The following is a 19,951-nucleotide window of genomic DNA, read 5'->3' as shown; positions in this document are numbered from 1 at the left end:
GTGTAGTGAGACAATTTTGGTAGTTGAGTATTACACTTATTATAGAGGTCTATGCATCTGTCCAAAATGAGGGACAGCTGAGAAGGAAATAGGGACAGAGGGATTTGGTTCTAAAATAGAGGCAGCTCCTCCACATGAGCTGAGAGGTATGCTTTAACACATGCTGATAAAGCCAGGTAGATGTACATGTTACAAGGAATTTCTTCATAGTGGTGTTATGGTGTTAGGGCATGAAACATGACAACATGTAAGTCTCCCTGGCTGTGGTGCTGTGGTGTTTTTATCTGGAACAATTGGTTATATAAAGAATTAGAGTTCTCTCTATAGTGTGTGGCTATCCACCTTTCTACTTGATATTGATACATACCCTATAGGAAAATCAGCCTGCTAGGCCTGCGTATTGTAGAGTTTTAGTGTCCAAATGTAAAAAATGTAGTCATCCTAAAGCCTCTAGATAAGAGGCTTTATCTGTCTGTTTATTAATGTAGATAATGGGAGATTTCTTCTCAAGGTTTGTTGCATATTGCTCTAAAAACTCAAAAAATGCTTTGTGAAAAAGAAATGTTAGCATCTGTGTTTAAGATAAAGGTAGTGGAAACTATTGGGTTGGAGGTGCTATTTATTTTATTCTAGTAATACTTAATAGTGTATTGTTACCAAATGGTTTTCAAATGTGGATTAAAAGTTTTTAATTTTTTTTCTGTTCTCTTAATACTTTTATGCACTTAAATATATGTGGCAATGCAATAGTTAAAGAAGCATTTAAATTATGCAAAGGTACCTTTTATGCTTTGTGAAATGGCTTAGTTAGGTAATTGGAAAAGCAATCTTAATCATTCACACAGAACAATATATAATGATTTTACTGCTGCAGGATGTTCATAGCTCAAATACCTGTAATCTGAGTTTTCAATCTTTTTTCAAACAAATTATTTTTACAGATCATTGGCCCTCCTGGCTCACCAGGGCCTCATGGACCCCCAGGCCCAATGGTATGTTGATTATAAATGCATTGCATATTATTTTATTTATTGAAATTGTTTAACAGGATTTAGTAACTTTAAAGCAATGCTTTATCTTTGTCTATTTTGTTAAAAACATTACCATTTATATTTTAATTGTTTGGGGTAATGACCACTTCACTGGTTGGTGACATGCTATGATATAAAAGCACACATTTACTTACATTAAAATTTGAATCTGTCTTCACTTGCCCCCACCCCCTGCCATCAACATGCTGATGCCTATTACACTATGCAGGATATCAGTGTTGGTGGGAGGGATGGCAGGGTGATTTACATAGCTTAATGAAAACATTACAGCAACCTGCCTTAGTACTGCTCTCCAGAGTCCTCAACTCTGATGTAAGCTGTGGGCTGACTGTTGGGTGCATTATGAAAATGCATTATATTATAATACCTTGATTGGTTTACCTGTTAAAAAAAATACCTTGATTGGTAAGTGTCTGTCTAGAGCATTGGGTGTTTCTAGGCAGACTGCATTTGCATGCAAACCTACCTAGGTAACACCCATATGTGTTGACAAGCCTCCATCATTGAAAAAACTGAAATACAATGAATGAAAAAAGTGAACTCAACACAGTCAGTTTGGGGAGGAAAAAGCTAAATGAAGTGGGGCACTCTCCAGGCAAGAAATGAGGTGGGCTCTATCTGACTTACTACAGCTCCCTATGCACTTTGGGAAGCTCACAGTGTACAGTGAATTCAAAGTAGGCAGTTTCAATACAGGGGGGGAGTCTGTATAACTGTTCAAGACTGAAGGTAAGGCTGGAGTTCAGCTTCAACATTGCCACCTAATATTTTGAGGCATAAATATACAGCCATATATCATGATCATTATGCAGGCAGATAAGTGCCTGTATTTAATTGTATTTTTATTATTATTATAGCTAGTATTATAACAGTTACATTTTTTTTAGGGACCACATGGATTGCCAGGTCCAAAGGTAAGTACATTTGGTGTATTTTTAAAGCATGTATTTGTTGTTTTAGTAATATAATTGGTGCATGCGTACATGTTATGTGTATGTAATGTTAAATGTGTTGTTTTATAAATGTAAATCTTTAAGCTCAAATATACAGTTTTAGGCTGAATTTGACTAAATATCCAAAAAGAATTAGTGAGCTTCTTTAGTGTTAAAATGGAACTCCCAAATCAGAGTACATTCTCATACCTTTTTTGCTGTCTATAACACTGGCAGGAATAGTTTGCTGTGTGATAGCCAGGGTTTTGCTGGCGTGCGTTCTCCATTTATTTCTATGCAGACTCCACTAGAAGGCCAGTAACACCATCGCCTTGCCTTATGCAGTTATTTTTATATATATTTTTGTGAATAACTGAATGTACATGTGTTGTTTGTTATAGGTTTTTCCAGTTCAATAAAGCATAAAAGATTACCAACATTTACTTTTTTGGCAAGCTACATAATATTAATTTCACTGTTGTGTGTTTCTATGTTTATGGATGATAAAGCCACATTGATCAAACATTAAAATGCATTTTTAGTATTATTTTAGATGGAGAAGCTGTATAAAAGTCAGTCCTAAAAAACAGAAAAAGCACTGAAGAGTTGTTCCTCTTTTTACAAAATACTTTTGAGCTTAAAGGTTTATTTAGAACAAGCTGCAAATTCCAATGTCTGATCTGTATTATCTAACCAATGTAAGCAAACCTAGAGAAGTGTAGCCGACGGGCTTCGTTATTTTTACTTTTTATCAGGCTGATGAAATTTCACATTAATATTATCAAGATGTCACGCATTAAAGGCTTTAAATATTGGACCACCAGCAGTTTCATTGGAAGATTTTGTACCCAAAGTATGCTGTCTAGTATTTGGTGAATTTTTTTTCCTGCTTTATCAACAGTTCTAAGCGTTACAATATTTAAGCATAATTTAGAATCTTAATTTGCACAGAGTAAATCAAGTGAAATAACCCCATTGAATACTTTAACAACCTAGAACATCATGGGGCCACAAGAAAACCCCAAAAAAACTATTTGTAGAGATGATTATTTTTCCAACTTATAATAAAATGTGAAAGGCACAGTTGGTTTTTATGGTATAATCACTAGTTGTACAGTAGCATTGTTGGTTTTACACTTCTGATATGTTTTGTGCATACATTGATATAATACAGACAGGAATTAGCAGTGATCTCAGTGTCTTAACCTCCTCTGTACCAGCTTGCACAGCCAAAACAACAAAATTGGCATCTACTTTTACATTTAGGGTGAACCAGGGTTAAATGGTCTTAAAGGATTGAGGGGTGAGCCAGGTCAAAAGGGTGACAGAGGACCACTGGGTCTTCCAGTAAGTAAAAATCTATTCAATTTCACCTCAATCCATATGCTTCTTTTTATTTTTATTTCAGTGATTACAGTGAATGGCAAATCATATCATTATATAATATATTTTATATCAAATTTCTGGAGGAATAAAGCTCCATGTATCTTTTGTCTGTCATTCACGCAATATTATTTATTCATCTCTTAATCTGATCCCACACAGAGCCAGTGCCAGCACACCATTTCAGTGTTATCCACTTACTTGTTGTCCTTGTTTATAATGTCAAGTCAAACTGTGTATCTACAGTGTGATATAATGATCATGTCTGGCGTGTGTTTTGTTACTATGATTTTATGGAATCATATGACCAAATAATAGTGTGGATTTGCCTGTTGTCACTGATATTACTAAACCTTTGAATAAATGTCATGTTTGTTATCATTATCATTTTGCAAATTGTTCTCAATATTTTCTGTAGGAAAAAAATGCTGATTATTATTATTTTTTTTTTTTGGAGACTGTCATCCCTGTAAAAAATATAAAGACTTAGTCATCCCAAAACCAACAGATACACCAGTAGGGCCAAACATCCTCTATATAGGTATCTGCCAGAGAAACTCAGTTTGAGTTTCCAGATTTTGCTGACATTTTTTGGGCAGAAGTCAAATGAGAAATCATGTTGTTGGTGACAATTCACCAGTATAGCTAATGCCCCGTACACACGTGCAGATTATCTGCAGACTTTTGTCTGCAGACTTACCTTTTCTATGTAGTGCAAGGGCCTGCCGGATTGCATACAAATTGAAAGTGTTTAGGTTTGACCTCATATTATATGGTTTTGGTAAGTCTGCAGATAATCTGCACGTGTGTATGGGGCATTAGAGACCTCTTACCTTTTCCAATGTAGTTGATGCCTTTCTGGCCACACCTGGGAGATGTTGCTTCCTTGTTGTTACTTCATTAGCTTGTGAGCTTCTGCAGCATTTCAAGGCCAGTACTGGAGGTCCTTCATTAGGGTAAGTGGTTTGCTCACCTGGTTGATTCTGCTGCTGCTAATGCGTTACCAGTGGCAGAATCTGCCATCTGGCAAGGCACATAGCTCTGTTGTTGATAGTTTTTAATTTGCTTCAATGAATGCAAAAGCAGCTGAAGCAGGTTTATTGCAGGTCATCTGAACCTGCATAGAATTCCCAATGATCTCAGAAGCATCTCAAGCCAATGAAGCTGCATTGCCTATAGACACAGCCCCCTTCTATGCCAATTGGTTGCTCTGCTTATTTCACGCCAAGTAGAATGCACACGCTGAGTAGAATGCAGTTGGAGCACTGATACTACCGACATCTTAAGATCGTAGACTCATGGTGGCAGAATCTCTAATGGTTGGATCCCACTTTTAGAATCCCTCAGAGATACAAGACTCTAGTAGATGATTTGGTTATCAGCTTCAATTTATAACTGTTTATAGGAACAATAGTGAGAAGTCTAGATGTCCTATTACCACCAGTCATATTAGTGCATTTTATAAACTAATATCTCACATGACTGCTTCTGCCAAGGAACCATTATGAGAAACACAGATGGCCAACCAAATTCGGGTTAGATACAATAGTTACCACACTAGAACAATTTTTAACTTTTGTTATAAAATAATGCATAAGTATAATATTTGTATAATGCTTATTGCAGTTATTAGTTTGGTTATTCTTAATGCCGCCACCAGAGGGCAAACCAGCACATATAAAGCTAGCATAAATACTGTAATTTAAAGGATAACAAATGGATAATGCATGATGGATGACAAGTATTTAACACATTCCATGGTTTTCAATGTGAAGGTTTCTAAATATATCATCTATAAATAAAGCAGAGGTAGATACCATTCTTTAACCTAAAAAAAAAAAAATTGCAAACAGGCATTAAAGTTCCTTTACCTGCCTGTTGGCACAGTACAGTGTAGAATTTCACCAGTCCAAGATGAAAGAACTTCCAAGCATGCACAACAGTGATGTCATCTTGGCCCACCCAGCCAATGGAAACAGCCTGAGAAGATACCTGGAAGCTGCCGGGCTGAGGATGACAGCAGCCGGAGAAGAGTTCCAGGTCATCGCAGCGCTGGAGAGCAGGTGAGTATAGCTCTGTTTTAAAGTGTATCATGTCACATAGACAAGAAACATGTCATATTCTTACTATTGCCATTATGTCACATTTATTAAATAAGTAATCACAACAAAAGCAAAGATGATTTGCAAATTGTGGTTATCGACAAAACCAATCTGATTTCTGCTTACTGGTTTCATATCAGAGTAAGAGGAACTCTGGTTGGTTGCCATGGGTTTGTGCACTTGCCTTATTATACTGTATAATAAATAGATGTATATGCCTATATATGCCTGTGCTCTGTGTTTGATATCAGTGTTTGTGAGACAATTTTTTGTCGATGTTGGTAATCTTACCTTTAATCTGCAAGGGTACTGGCCATTTCCTGCTGGGTTGTGTAGAGCACCCAAGGCAGTGAAAACCATACAGTCATGTCTCAACGATCAATGTGGTCATCTGTATTGTGTTGTTCTTACCCCATATGTTCATTGCCCACTAATCTCACGTTCTTGTCACCTATGTGTTACCCATCGTCTGTACTTCCACCCAATCATACAGGGAGCATCTGGCTTAGACGGAAAGCCAGGACCCAGGGTGAGTGAGTCCTATCTTTGTCACAAACACTCTAAGATGACCATACACAGTACACAAACTCACTAAACAAAAATGATAGGGCTCTAAGTAACTATAACGTTCTATATAAAGAACAGGGTGATAGACCGCTCATTACTTAGTGCAGGCCATTAAAGCAAATCTGTCATGTAGGAAGTAAAATTAGTGAACTACCTTTCCCAAATGATCAGCATTAGACAGGCTCTACTTTTGTCACCTTTTATTAAAATTTTTGAATCCATGGTGGAAATCTATATAAAAGGAGATGGAACTCAGCAAATGATTTTTCAAAAACGGCCATAAACAAAGTGTCTTTTACACTGCAACACGCTTCTCAATTTATTTTGAACAGTGCAGGGAAGGGCTAGAACCACCAGGGCTGCTGACAGAAATCCCGGAGCTCCATACAGACTACCCAGCAGCCCCCCCCCCCCCAAAAAAAAAAATTAAAGCTATATTTCGCTAAAAATACAATAAAATCAATATTAGCAGACACAAATACAACATAACTCACAGAATTACTGCTAAATCTAAAAGACAAAACTGAGTTAATAAATAAAAATGAATATGAGATGAATAAAATATACAGACAGGGCAGTTGGAGCTCTGGGATCAGAGAGATAGAGGTAAAAAACAAAGTTACAGTGATAACAAACTTAAGAGCAGAGCTAACATTAGAGCCAGGCCTGGGAGGGGGGCTCGCAGAGGGAGGGGGATTAGTGAGAGATGACTGTCTGTTGTCTCAGCAGATAAAAGCTGGCAGCGGGGAGAGACCAGCTTTTAACTGCTGGAGAAAGAGTTCTGCATTTGTCGTCCATCACTAATCCCCCTCCCTGTGTGGGACCCCCTGTGCACTCAGGCCCCCTACAAGAGTACCTGTGGCCCCCCCTATCAGCGGACAGGATGTAATGGCAAATCCCCCCAACAGGGAAGCAGATGAAACACAACTAGGGAAGGGTTAGAACCTAAAACAATGTTTTTCTTACTGTCTGTGCCTTCCTGTCTTGATGATAACTACACCCCTGATTTCTTGTACAGGCATCACAGGGACAGAAAGTCAAGGAAAACCTTTCATGTGGGTACTAGGCAGGAATAGCAACCTGACAAAATGCGTAACTTTTTCTACTGTATCCAAAACTAAAAAAAAAGGACAATTTAATAGAATTTAGACTTTAATTCAGACAGTAATAGAAAGTGAAGAACTGCTTTATATGATACATTATATATTTTATACTCTAGTGCATTGTGTAAATAAATCACAGGTTAAAGTGAAGCTAAAGGCACTTTACTTATCTCCAGTCTAATAGTTCAGGTCCCTCCCTGGCACCAGCATCTTCTCTTTAGGTGCCAGTCTTCGGGCATCTCCATTGGCTAGAACGGGATGACAAAACTACTGCACATGTGCAGGAGTCAGTCATCCCAGCGCACAGGGACCCGGCAGGTGATATAAGCTGAGCTGCACATGGGCAGCTCAGTTTACATGCCGCAGGAGACTGTGAGCAGGCAGGTAGGTGTATTTTATCACAGAAGAGACTCTTCTGCGATAATAGCCTGCCTGCTTGCAGTCTGTTGTAAAATGCCTTCAGTTCTGCTTTAAAGTAAAAAAGTACATACATCCCCTAGTAGTATAATGCATCCCAAATATCAACATTATATGTATTTATTTTGCAAAAAAAGTAAAATTAATTGTTCAACAAAACAGGCCAAACTAAATATTTGTAATATATTAGAAGGAAATATATGCTATTCATTATATCATACATATTGTGTGTGGCCACATAGGGTTAGGCCAACAACAACTTTAATAGCCAGCCTGACACTGGTTGCAGACTAAAGTAACCTGCTCTCTTACTAGAGGCTAAAGCTGGACAGGAATATAAAATTACATGTTTATAGTCATGCTTGCTCATATCATCCTGATGTGCATGTTAAAGCAAGCATACAACCAGGCAGGAAAAATCCTCAGCTTGTACAATAGTACAATTATACCTACCATTGCTGACCTACCATTGAATATGCCAGTTGCCTGCCTGTTTTGATCCTTTGTTGTGGTACAAAAAGGCATCTGGCCACTTACTTGGGACAGATAAGAAGACCAGGAGCTTTGACTTCACTTGTACACTTGCTGTCTGCCATTGACACAAAAAATACTTAAGTCTTAGAAATTAGTTCAACAAGCATTTTCACATGGACATCCAATGTGGCCAGACCCTACGTTCCACTCATGACATGTTTCCATTAATGTGTTCATAGTATTCTTAAATTGATGTGGATACTTTAAATCAGTACTTGAGGACCATAAAGGTGCAGTTTACAATATTATGTGCCTTGTAATTTGATCAGATTACATACTAATTATCAGTATATAGCTGCACAGGTCTGCACATCATCAATATGGTAAACAGATTTATGTGCTGGTATACTGCATTTATAATCTGGAATACTGATGGTATTATTATACTGGAAAGTACATTTTTAGATTTCTAGATACAGTAGATAGTTAAGGGCACAGGGATTGCTTTCCATAAATACATGGGGGATTTAAAATAAAGAACAAAACTTCTCCTTTTAGGCAAATCATATTGTAGGGTTACACTCAAGACAATTGATATTTTAAATATATATTTATTAGTTATACACAGTTGTTAGTTATACTGTATAGTTATATAGATTGTTTTAAAGAGGAGTTGCAAAACTCCTACTCCTACCATTAATTCTTGTCAAACCTGCATTAGCTAGTTGTATTTAAGAAAGGGCTATTATTGTAGGGATTGATACAATAAAATATTAGAACATTTACATTTTTGTTGTGTATTACATTACAGTACTCATTGTTCTTAAACAATCTTTCAATGATCTTCTTGGAATGGTCTCAGTCTCTGTTCTCTTTATGATTCAACTTTTCCAGCATGAGTTCTCCTGTGCCGGCATGAGTCTATCTTTTCAGTGTCTTGAGGCTCCAGGCCTCAGTCAGTCTCCACCATCAATGAAGCTCATTCTTTTTTTGCTGAATAGAATGCAGTTCTTTCAGTAGATCACGATTAGCAGGGAACCTAATGAATGACTGAATATTAATCTCTGGGTCTATAAAATGTTTCATGTCTGTGCCTTGTTATGTTTTATGTATCCTGGATTGTGATGTTAACTTACTGTTTGTCATACAGTGTGTCACCTCTGCATGATTTCTTCTAACAAGGTTTCTACTCGTTTATACTTTTCCTTTCTGGCAGCCGCATAGGAGATAGAGAAAAAGGACCTACCAGCAAAACTGCTCTGGAGAACAGTTAAACTCAATCTTATTTTATTTTCCCTTTATTAGGGCACGGATGGTCCATTAGGTCCCCCTGGTCCAGCAGGTCCAAAAGGAGACAGGGTATGTAGAAAAAGGTTAAGTTATTATAAGTGTGGCCAAAGGCCTGAAATTTGCCCAACAAATCATGTATTACAGTCTAACCAAATTGATATGATATCTGAAAACCAGCTTGGGCTTCAGAACAGGAACAAAATGGTCAAAATACATCTCTATCGTTCCTAAAATGTTTGATAATCAGACTCCTTCATATTAACACTGTAAGGTGGATTCCCTAATGACTTGCAATCCATGGTCTATTAATTCATGATCTAACAATCAAGGTCCACACCCACTGGGAAAATCTTTGCCAAAGATGGTGATTCCTAAATGGCATGGACCTTTGTTGCGGTACCTGTGAGGGTGATGTATATAGTTCTCTGGGAATGTGCATCTTTTTTAACATTTTATAAATAAACATGTTAAAGACAGTAGCTTCGCCATAATAATCATCAATATGTTTTACTTTAAAAATCTTGTTCCTTGTTGCTGTGTGTTACCCGTAAGCTATATTTTGAGATTTATTGTATCTCAGATATGGTTTGGGTAAATGAGAGTTCTTTGACCATGAGTGAAAGCTTTAACACAACAGAAATTTATTGGTAACTAGCAAGGATAACTTATAATTACTCATATACATGGGAGCACCGATATTTGTTTACTATATAAGCAGACAGAGCTGTCTACTATGCAGTGCTACACAACCATTGCACTTTACTGCACCTATGCCCAGTGCTTATCCATAGGGTTAATTTACTAAAAGCTGATAGGTTGTTCTTTTTGCAAGTAAGGTTGCACTTTGCAAGGAAATTTTCCCCAGAGTTTAGTGAATGAGGTGAAGCCATCCACATATCCATATATGGCTGCTAGTCAAGGTGATGTAGAAAAATAATAGGCTTGATTTGCTAAAGACAAGGAAATTTTCTCTTAGTCTAGTGAAGCAGGTGAAGCTTTGCTGAAAGCCATCATCCAATCATGTGCAAGAACAAAGGATTTTTCTCGTACACGATTGTGTATTCTTTGCAAAAGCTCTGTGGCAATGTCCTTGCAAAGTTAAACATACCTTGCAAAGTGAACAACCTATTTGTCTTTAGAAAATCAACTCCTATAGGCCAGCCTATTCATTGAAAAAAACGCACTCCCAGCATAGCTGATATCAGCAGTTGTTAAGCTAGGAAGAGGAAGTAATTGCACGGAGCCACCCTCTGGTGGCTAATCTAAAAACATCTTTATTAAAATAATATAAATATGGAAGCAAGTATGTACAAATGTGAAAATCACATTTTTGTCATGAAACATTACTATGATATATAGGTGTTTCTCAACCTTTTTTCAGCCAAGGCATCCTTTAAAATGATGCACAATATTGAGCGCCGCTTTGTTTTTATCTGAAACAATATTGAGGCACCCCATTCTAAAATGTAATAACTAAACTATTCGTTTTACGTACCGCAACACACATAGGACAACAAACGATAGAGGTGATTTAATCTTCCAAAGCAAATATACCTTTGCACACTGGTACTGACCTCATATTCCAATGTTTTCTTCTCTCCCTTAGTTTTCTCTCCCTCACTCAATTTAACCCCAGTGCTGATCTAGGAGGGGCAAATAAGAATGCTTTGCAGGCTTCCAACGTCCTCCTTATCAACCAATGATGTCATTGGTTGTTAGGACGCCGGTGACTAGAAGGTTGTAATGGTGAACAATGAAAACCTATGGCTTTGTGTAACTAAAAGGCTTGATCTATCTGTTGGCTTGTATACAATTTTTGGGTAATTTTTAGAAATTTTGACATAACAAACCCAACATTGTAAATAAAAGATAAGAAACACACTTTTGACAGATTTTTTCAGAGTTTCTTAAGGTTAAAAAGTAAAAAACAGTTTTTGTTTTTTAAATAACAGAAGATCCAGTCAGAAAGCTTAAAACAAAGCTAGAATATTCAGCAACTGTTATTTTTGCCAAAATATCTATAACATAGAACACAGTTTTGGGATCCAACCACCTCTGAAATGTGATATACCAGAAAAGCATTTGAGAAGTTACAAGATCCCATAACTCTGTTTACTCCCTGTCACTGCCTCATCTTCTGTCTTCCCTCTGGATGATTTGTATACAAAACTGCACTGCTGACTTCTGTCATGACTCATGTGGTGTCTTTCTCAGCATTGATGGGTATTCCCACTAAAACCCTAATTTTACCATTTAGTTTTCATGTAGTAACATAGTAGAAAACAGATTTCAGATAATACACTAGCTGGAATGAAAATAAAAATTAAACAATTTAAAGGTAATACGTAATACGGTAATAAGTGTTTGCATACCTATGTTTTCTTTTACAGGGTGAAAAAGGAGTTGTTGGTGATCCAGGACCTAGAGGACCGTACGGCTTACCTGTAAGTCATAAGTTGGTTGGTTAAGTGCCTTCAGCCTTAATGCACATGTGCTAAAGTGGTTGTAAAGGCACAAGGTTTTTTTACCTTCATGCATTCCAGTCTTCTGCTTGTTAGGCAATTAGGGTTATTGTAATGGATGGCAATACAGCCTAAAGCTGGCCATAGATGGTTCGAATATCTGCTGGTTCAGCAAGGATTGGCTGAGATTTGAACCATGTATGGGCAGACTAAATGTACCCAAGTTGATCGATCAATTAACTTGGATTATTAAAGCACGAGGGATTCTCCCATCAACACTGATTGTGTTGATGGGGGAATTTAATGATTTTCTTTCTTGCAACCCATGGTTGCAGGAAATGAAATTGCTCCATCTATGGCCGGCTTGAGTGCATGAGCCATAAAATACACAGATGGCCATCATTACTAAGCTGAGATTTACCATGTTTTCACATGGTATGAAGCAGTAGACATGTACAGTATATGATATCTGGGAGGCAAGCAGGGTTTTGCAGCCAGTGGTATATAGCAGTACCAGTCCCATGTTTACAGTAGTCAGACATTATGAGAAGGATTGCTGGGGTCATCCATGTATGGGGGAAGGGAATAGGGAATGCCGCTCAGGTGTGTGTCCAAACAGGTGCTGGCTGGATCCGCCGTCCAGGAAGATACAAGTAGAAATGTGAAGCCACACTCAGATGATTGAAATCAAATAAAGTGTCTTTATTCTTCAAAAGTATCCAGGACAAACAGACAGTGTGAGGAACAGAATGTGTCCAAGGTAGACGCGTTTCACGGCTCGAATGGCCGCTTACTCATTACCACGGTGTGGGATAGTGGAAATTGGTCAATATTTAAAGGTGGTCACCAGGAAATTGATTGTTGTAGCTCAGCACAACTGCATATCATCAAATAATCAAGCATATTGAACATCCAATTTCTCTGCGATCCAACACCGAGGACATGCCAAAAAACACACATGAAACAACTTGACAAAATATGTGTAAAACAAAATTAAAATTAAAACGATACATTCAAGTGAGTATACAAATGAATGTAATAGTAAAAACAACAAAGTTTAGCGTAAAAAGTCAGATACACACATGCCGATTTCATATGAGAGATTGCATATGTAATCTAAATATAAATAGAACCACATATAAATAGAACCACATAGGATCTCAAATATTCATATATACATGTGTCCTATATTGGTATATGGTCTCTCATTGGTGCAAGATATAAACTATACAAAATACAAAGATATGAAAAAACTTTGTTATGCATATATGTCCATGAATATGTGATATGTTGTAATTTGTGTATGTATAAATGTGTAACATGTATGTACTAAATAAAGTAAAAAGAATATGTGTATGTGAATATCAGAAGAAATGAATAATAAAAAATAAAAAATGAAAAAAAGGGAATGGAAACATACATATATGTGTATGAAGTGAAAAGGAAGTGGAAAAGAGGAGAAAGAGTGATACACAAAAAATGTGTCAATAATATGTGTAAAGTAATATGTGATGAATGAATAAATGAATGAATAAATAAATAGAAATGTAAGTGTGTGATCGGTGTATATATAAGTGTATAATGATGTAAATGAATGGGCGCATAAATGTATCACATGAACATCACTATATATATATACAGATCCAAATGTCTATAAATCTCATCATAAACTTGATGGAAATGCAGCAAAACATAGACATCAACTATTAAACATCATTAGGACATATTGATGCACCTTGAAACATATATCGGCATATGTGTAGACAAAATACGCAATGTGTGCATGTTCGTTAGGATAAGGTCCCAAAAAAATATAGAATAAGGAAAAAACCTCTATATATGACCAAAATTATTAGCCTGGAAATTGGTACTTGTTTTTCGTGCCCATATTATAAATATGGTTATTAAAAACTACAAGTAATCCATATAGAGCCGAAAAACATTTCCTGGCTAGAATGAGGTCAATTAGAAGGGTAATAATCAAAATGAAATAAATAAATCAAAAGAAAAAGAAAAATTACTACATATATCAATAATGAATGTATATGTATACTTCGTAAAAATCCATCATATGAAAACATATAAACATTAATCAATCCAAAAAACAAAAAACAAAATCCGCAAGGATATACAGAACCCCAAGCAAATGGAATGAACAAGCATGGTATAAAGTGTATAATGGCCAAAAGATGAATGGGAAATAAATAGAAATTATTGTGAAAAACCCCCACAAAAATGGCATATCCTGTAAGGTGTCACAGGGGATATTGGCTGATCGGGAGAGGTGTCACTCATAGAAATGGGTGACATCCCACTCCCAATTCAAGCCATGAGGCATCCGAGTGTGGAGCCTAAAAATCCACTGAACCTCTCTTTTACACAGTAAACGGAATACATCTCCACCTCTGATGGGTCTGGTAATATGGTCGATGACTTGGACCTGAACCAGGGACATGTCACCACCATGTTTATTATTGAAATGTTTTGCTATGTTTGTTGATTTGAAGGTCTGTATATCACTAAGATGCTCCCGAAATCGATCTTTTAGCTTGCGAGTAGTTCTACCTACATATTGAATAGAACATGCCTTGCATGTAATTAACTACTTGCCTTCTGTGCACTTAAACACCCTTCCCATCCAGGCCAATTTTCAGCTTTCAGCGCTGTCACACTTTGAATGACAATTGCGCGGTCATGCTACACTGTACCCATTTGAAATTTTTATCATTTTTTTCACACAAATAGAGCTTTCTTTTGGTGGTATTTAATCATCTCTGGGTTTTTTATTTTTTACAAAAAAAAAAGAATAAAGACAAAAAATTTTGAAAAAAAAAAAAGTTTTTCTTATTTTCTGCGAGTAAATTTTGAAAATAAATTTTTCTCCTTCACTGATGTGCGCTGATGAGGCGGCACTGATGGGCACTGATAGGCTGCACTGATGGGCACTGATGAGGTGGCACTTATGGGCACTGATGAGGTGGCACTTATGGGCACTGATGAGGAGGTACTAATATGCCGCACTGATGAGCACTGATAGGCGGCACTGATAGGTGGCACTGATAGGCGGCACTGATAGGCGGCACTGAGAGGCGGCACTGATGAGCACTGATAGGCGGCACTGCTGGGCACTGATAGGCGGCACTGCTGGGCACTGAGAGGCGGCACTGCTGGGCACTGAGAGGTGGCACTGCTGGGCACTGACAGGTGGCACTGCTGGGCACTGAGAGGCGGCACTGAGAGGCGGCACTGATGGGCACTGATAGGCGGCACTGATGGGCACTGGCGGATGGCACTGGACACTGACGGGTGGCACTGATGAGCGGCACTGATGGGCAGCACCATCAGTGCCCACACTCAGTGCCCATAGTGCTGCCAGTCAGTGCTCATCAGTGCCTAGATGAGCAGGCACTGATGGGCACTGACTAGCAGCACTATGGGCACTGATTGTGGGCATTGATGGGGGGCACTGATGGCGGGCACTGTGGGCACTGATGGGGGGGCACTGTGTGTGTGTTTTTACCTTGTGTAATCAGGGCACTGGTGATCAGTGCCCTGATTACATTCTCCTGTGTCCCCGGCGCTGTGAGGCTCCCCCTCCTTCCTCACACTGCAGGCTCCGTGTGAGGAAGGAGCGGCGGCGATGAGAGATGATCTCATATGTTTACATATGAGATCATCGCTCATTGGACGGCCAGATCACGTGGTGAATGGCCGCTGTGATTGGCCATTCACCACGATCTGTGATCGGCCGTGTCCAAGGGACACGGCCGACACAGATCTTCCCTGCAGCGCGCTCGCGGGAGCGCGCTGGGGGCGTGTCACTGGGAGGCCGTTTAAAAACGGCCTCCCGAAAATTCGAGTCCGCGCTGCAGCCGTATATAGGCTGTAGCGCGGACGGGGGGTGGTTAAATAAATAAAATATTGGGTATTGCAGTTAAAAAAATCTCTGATATTATACACTTTACTGTCATAAGAAGAAATGATCTTATCTTTAGGGATTATATGGGGACAGGTGATACAATCAGTCGCACCACACCTAAAATTTCCTTTGCAAAATAGCCATGTTTTAGAGGTATTGGATTTCTTTGAGGTGTATAAACTTGGTGATAAAGTATTACCTAAGGTGGCCGCTCTCTTTGCCACTATGTTAACCCCATTTTCAAGAATATCAGCACAGATATCGTCGGTGTATAAAGTAGGTAAATGTCTGTGAATGATGTTTTTAACTTTACTGAATTCCAAACTATAAGGTAAGGACAATGTAATAAGAGAGTTGTTTTTGTCAAGATTCTTGGACCTAGTTTTTTTATTAAACTGAAACATATTGTAATTGTATTTCTTACGTGTTTTGGTCTGGCGAAGAACATCAGGTTCAATGTCCTGAGAACTGCCAGGTACCACACATTTAGCAATTTGTGAACGATCTTCGCCGGATGCTGGTAGTAAGAGCTCAGAACGGCTCTTATTCAGAGCAATAAAATAGGCCCTATCAAGAATCCATTTGGGATATCCTCGCTCCAAAAAACGTTGGTGAAGCGAGGATGCCTGTGTCTTGAACTCTGACAGGTCACTACAAATTCTTCGCACTCTAAGAAATTGGCCGACCGGAATTCCCTTTATTGTGTGTATTGGGTGGCTGGAACGTGCATGCAATAAACTATTGCCTGATAAGGGCTTTCTATATAGATTGGACGTCACTTTATTGTCAACATGACCCAAAGCCACGTCCAAAAATTCTATATTGTCCATATTTTTTATGCCTGTAAATTTCAGGTTGTATGAATTACAATTTAAATATGATAAAAACCTGTCCAAATCAACATCCTTATGACAGATAAAGATCAGATCGTCTATGTAACGATAGTACAGAGCGATCTGATCTCTAAATGGATTCCTACCTCCAAAGATGTGGGGTCTCTCCCACCAACCCATATAAAGGTTGGCGAGAGAGGGGGAAATCTTAGCCCCCATCGCTGCCCCACATCTTTGGAGGTAGAAAGTGCCATCAAAAAAGAAAAAATTATGCGATAAAAGAAACTGCAACACCTCAAGAATATAATTCCGCAAATCAGCATGAATATGGGCATATTGTTTAAGGAACATCTCTATAGCAGTGATAGCCAAACTATGGGGAATAGAAGAGTATAAACTGGATACGTCGCACGTGATCCAGGAATATTCCTGTGACCATGTGAACGTATCCATGACATTCAAAAGATGCTTAGTATCTCTTAAGTGACTAGGAAGATCGACCACTAAATCCTGCAATTGGCCATCAAGCCATTCCCCAAGTTTCTCGCAGAGAGAACCTATTCCTGAAACAATAGGTCTCCCCAAGACCGGGTTCACACCCTTGTGGACCTTGGGGAGATGATGGAATATAGGGATGGTTGGATGGTCCGGGACAAGTTTTTCTGCTACTTTTGACGAGAAAGCCCCAAGGGATAAACCTTTTTTGACTAGTGCTTGAAGCTCTATTTTATAGTTGTTAGTAGGATCACTTCTTAAAGGTAGATACGTATCTATATCTGTAAGTTGTCTGAGGGCTTCACTTTTATAGACTTCATTATCAAGAACCACTATTGCGCCCCCTTTGTCCGCATTTTTAATTATGATGGAATCATCTTTTCTTAAAGATTCAAGAGAAGCTCTTTCTTGTATTGTTAAATTGTCTACAGACCTGGGTATGAGGGATGGTGTATTGGTGGCCAGACTAAATATGTCTCTCTCCACTAGTTTCTGGAAAAGATCCATATTTTGTGAGCGAGATTGAATGGGATAGAAGTCAGAAAAAGTGGTCAAAGAAACACTCTTAACTTTTGTGTCTCTATGTTCTGCTGACAGGCTAACATTTTCAAAGGCTAAATCCTCTAATTCAACCACAGCACATCTCTCTCGAAAGGTGAGTGGGGGTCCATCTGCGTGAGAAGATGAAATTAGATCTGTATCACCTCCCGTGTCGGTAGCATCATGAAAAAAATGCCTTTTGAGGGTTAAATTTCGAACAAACTTATTAACTTGTAAAACAGTTTGAAAAGGATCAAAACGAACATGTGGACAAAAATTTAAACCCTTAGACAATAAACTGATATCATCAGAAGTGAGAGTTCTTTTAGATAAATTGATAACATTATTACTTGCATTTACTCTATCACCACTGAGGAGTCCCGTTTCTATTTGCGATGAGGTCTGAGACGGTATTTGCCATTTGCATGACCGATGGTGTCTTCTTCCTCCCTTCCTTGTGTGCCTTTGCCTTTTTTCTTTGTAAAATGTCTGTTGCGTTTGGTTGAACCGTTTTTTGAAGCCGTCGACACGTTGGATGTATTTCCAGATCTTGATTCCATTGATGTATCCGATGTGGGGGCCATCGATGTGTCTGTGCCTCCCATGTCGGGATCAGAAAAACTAACCCTTTTTTTGGTAGAATATTGGCGGTGCCATGGGTTAGTTTTCTTCCAGGTGTAAACGTTTTTAGTATCATAGTCGATCTCATCTCTGAGTAACTTGTCTTGTTTTCCTTTAATGATGTCCATTTCTAATTTATCAATCTTTTCATTGAGGTTCTGATCAAGATCTACAAACAGAGAAGAATCCTTGAATGATGAAAGTTCCATTTGTAATGAGGAAATATAGTTACATAGTTACATAGTTACATAGTAGGTGAGGTTGAATAAAGACAATAGTCCATCCAGTTCAACCTGTGTAGGTGTGTGTGGCTGTACTCATCTCACATACCCCTGAATGTTCTGATCCTTGAGATGTAAGTCTAAGAGTCTTTTGAAAGCCACCATACTACCCGCAGAAACCACCTCTTGTGGTAGAGAATTCCACAATCTTGTAGCCCTAACAGTAAAGAACCCCCCACGTTGCCTGTGGTTAAAACGCTTCTCCTCTAATCGCATTGTATGCCCTCGAGTCCTCATGCAATCCCTTCGAATGAACAGCTTTTTTTCTAAGCTGGGATCCCCATTAAGATATTTATAAATTGCTATCATGTCCCCCCTCAGACGTCTCTTCTCCAGGGAGAATAAATCGAGCGATTGTAGACGCTCTTCATAGTCAAGGTCCTCCAATCCCCTAATTAGTTTAGTTGCCCTTCTCTGGACTCTCTCCAGCTCCAACACATCCCTCCTGAGGACTGGCGACCAGAACTGGACAGAATACTCCAGATGCGGTCGGACCAGAGTTTTATAAAGTGGAAGGATTATAGTCTTATCTCTGGAATACATCCCTTTCTTTATGCATGCTAATATTCTGCTGGCTTTGGCAGCTGCCGCTTGACATTGCATGCTGTTGCCTAATCTATCATCAACCAAGACTCCCAGATCCTTCTCCATTTTTGATTCCCCCAAGGGTTCCCCTCCTAACGTGTATTGTGTTTTTATGTTTTTAGTCCCCAAGTGCAAAACCTTACACTTCTCCACGTTAAACCTCATTTGCCATGTCGTTGCCCACTCTGTTATTTTGTCCAGGTCATTCTGTAGGATATCTGCTTCATGCTGTGCAGTTATTGCCCTGGCCAATTTTGTGTCATCTGCAAAAACTGATAACGCACTACTGATCCCGTCCTCAATGCTGTTTATGAATAAATTGAACAAGGTTGGTCCCAGGACTGAGCCCTGGGGCACCCCGCTTACAACCTCAGACCAGTCTGAGTATGCGCTGTTTATTACCACCCTTTGGACACGCCCTTTAAGCCAATTCCGTATCCAAGAGAAAACTCTGCTGTCGATACCAGCAGACCTTATTTTATAAATTAAGCGCTTGTGGGGAACTGTATCAAACGCCTTAGCGAAATCCAAGTACACCACATCCACTGGTCTCCCCCTATCTAGCTCACAGCTTACCTCCTCGTAGAATGCTAAGAGATTGGTTTGACAAGAACGCCCATTTGTAAACCCGTGCTGATTACTGCTGATGATGTTGTTGTCTTTAGCAAACTCTACGATATAGTCCCTTATCATCCCCTCCAGAAGTTTACATACTATTGATGTCAAACTGACAGGCCTATAATTTCCCGGGATATGCCTCTGGCCCTTTTTGAATATCGGAATCACGTTAGCTTTCTTCCAATCCCCTGGTACATCTCCTGTCCTAATACTGTCAGCAAAGATCAGGAACAGTGGTCTGGATATAACCTTACTGAGTTCCTTGAGTACTCTCGGA

At 38.8% G+C, this 19,951-nt stretch overlaps 1 protein-coding gene across 1 annotated transcript in view; it reads left to right on the top strand.

Annotated features, from left to right (window-relative positions):
* The window catches only part of COL25A1 (collagen type XXV alpha 1 chain), a 613,974-nt gene that overhangs the window by 573,202 nt on the left and 20,821 nt on the right, over positions 1 to 19,951 (top strand). The window contains exons 28-33 of the mRNA XM_082263198.1: positions 942 to 992; positions 1,940 to 1,966; positions 3,251 to 3,331; positions 5,963 to 5,998; positions 9,336 to 9,389; positions 11,711 to 11,764. Coding sequence (XP_082119324.1) covers positions 942 to 992; positions 1,940 to 1,966; positions 3,251 to 3,331; positions 5,963 to 5,998; positions 9,336 to 9,389; positions 11,711 to 11,764 — 303 coding nt within the window. The remainder of the gene's footprint in view (positions 1 to 941; positions 993 to 1,939; positions 1,967 to 3,250; positions 3,332 to 5,962; positions 5,999 to 9,335; positions 9,390 to 11,710; positions 11,765 to 19,951) is intronic.

This window comes from Pelophylax lessonae, assembly GCF_965119305.1.
Source record: "Pelophylax lessonae genome assembly, chromosome: 1".
In the NCBI taxonomy this organism is placed as follows: Eukaryota; Metazoa; Chordata; class Amphibia; order Anura; family Ranidae; genus Pelophylax; species Pelophylax lessonae.
Note: the sequence above shows the minus strand (reverse complement) of the source record. Positions and strands in the feature narration are given on the sequence as shown.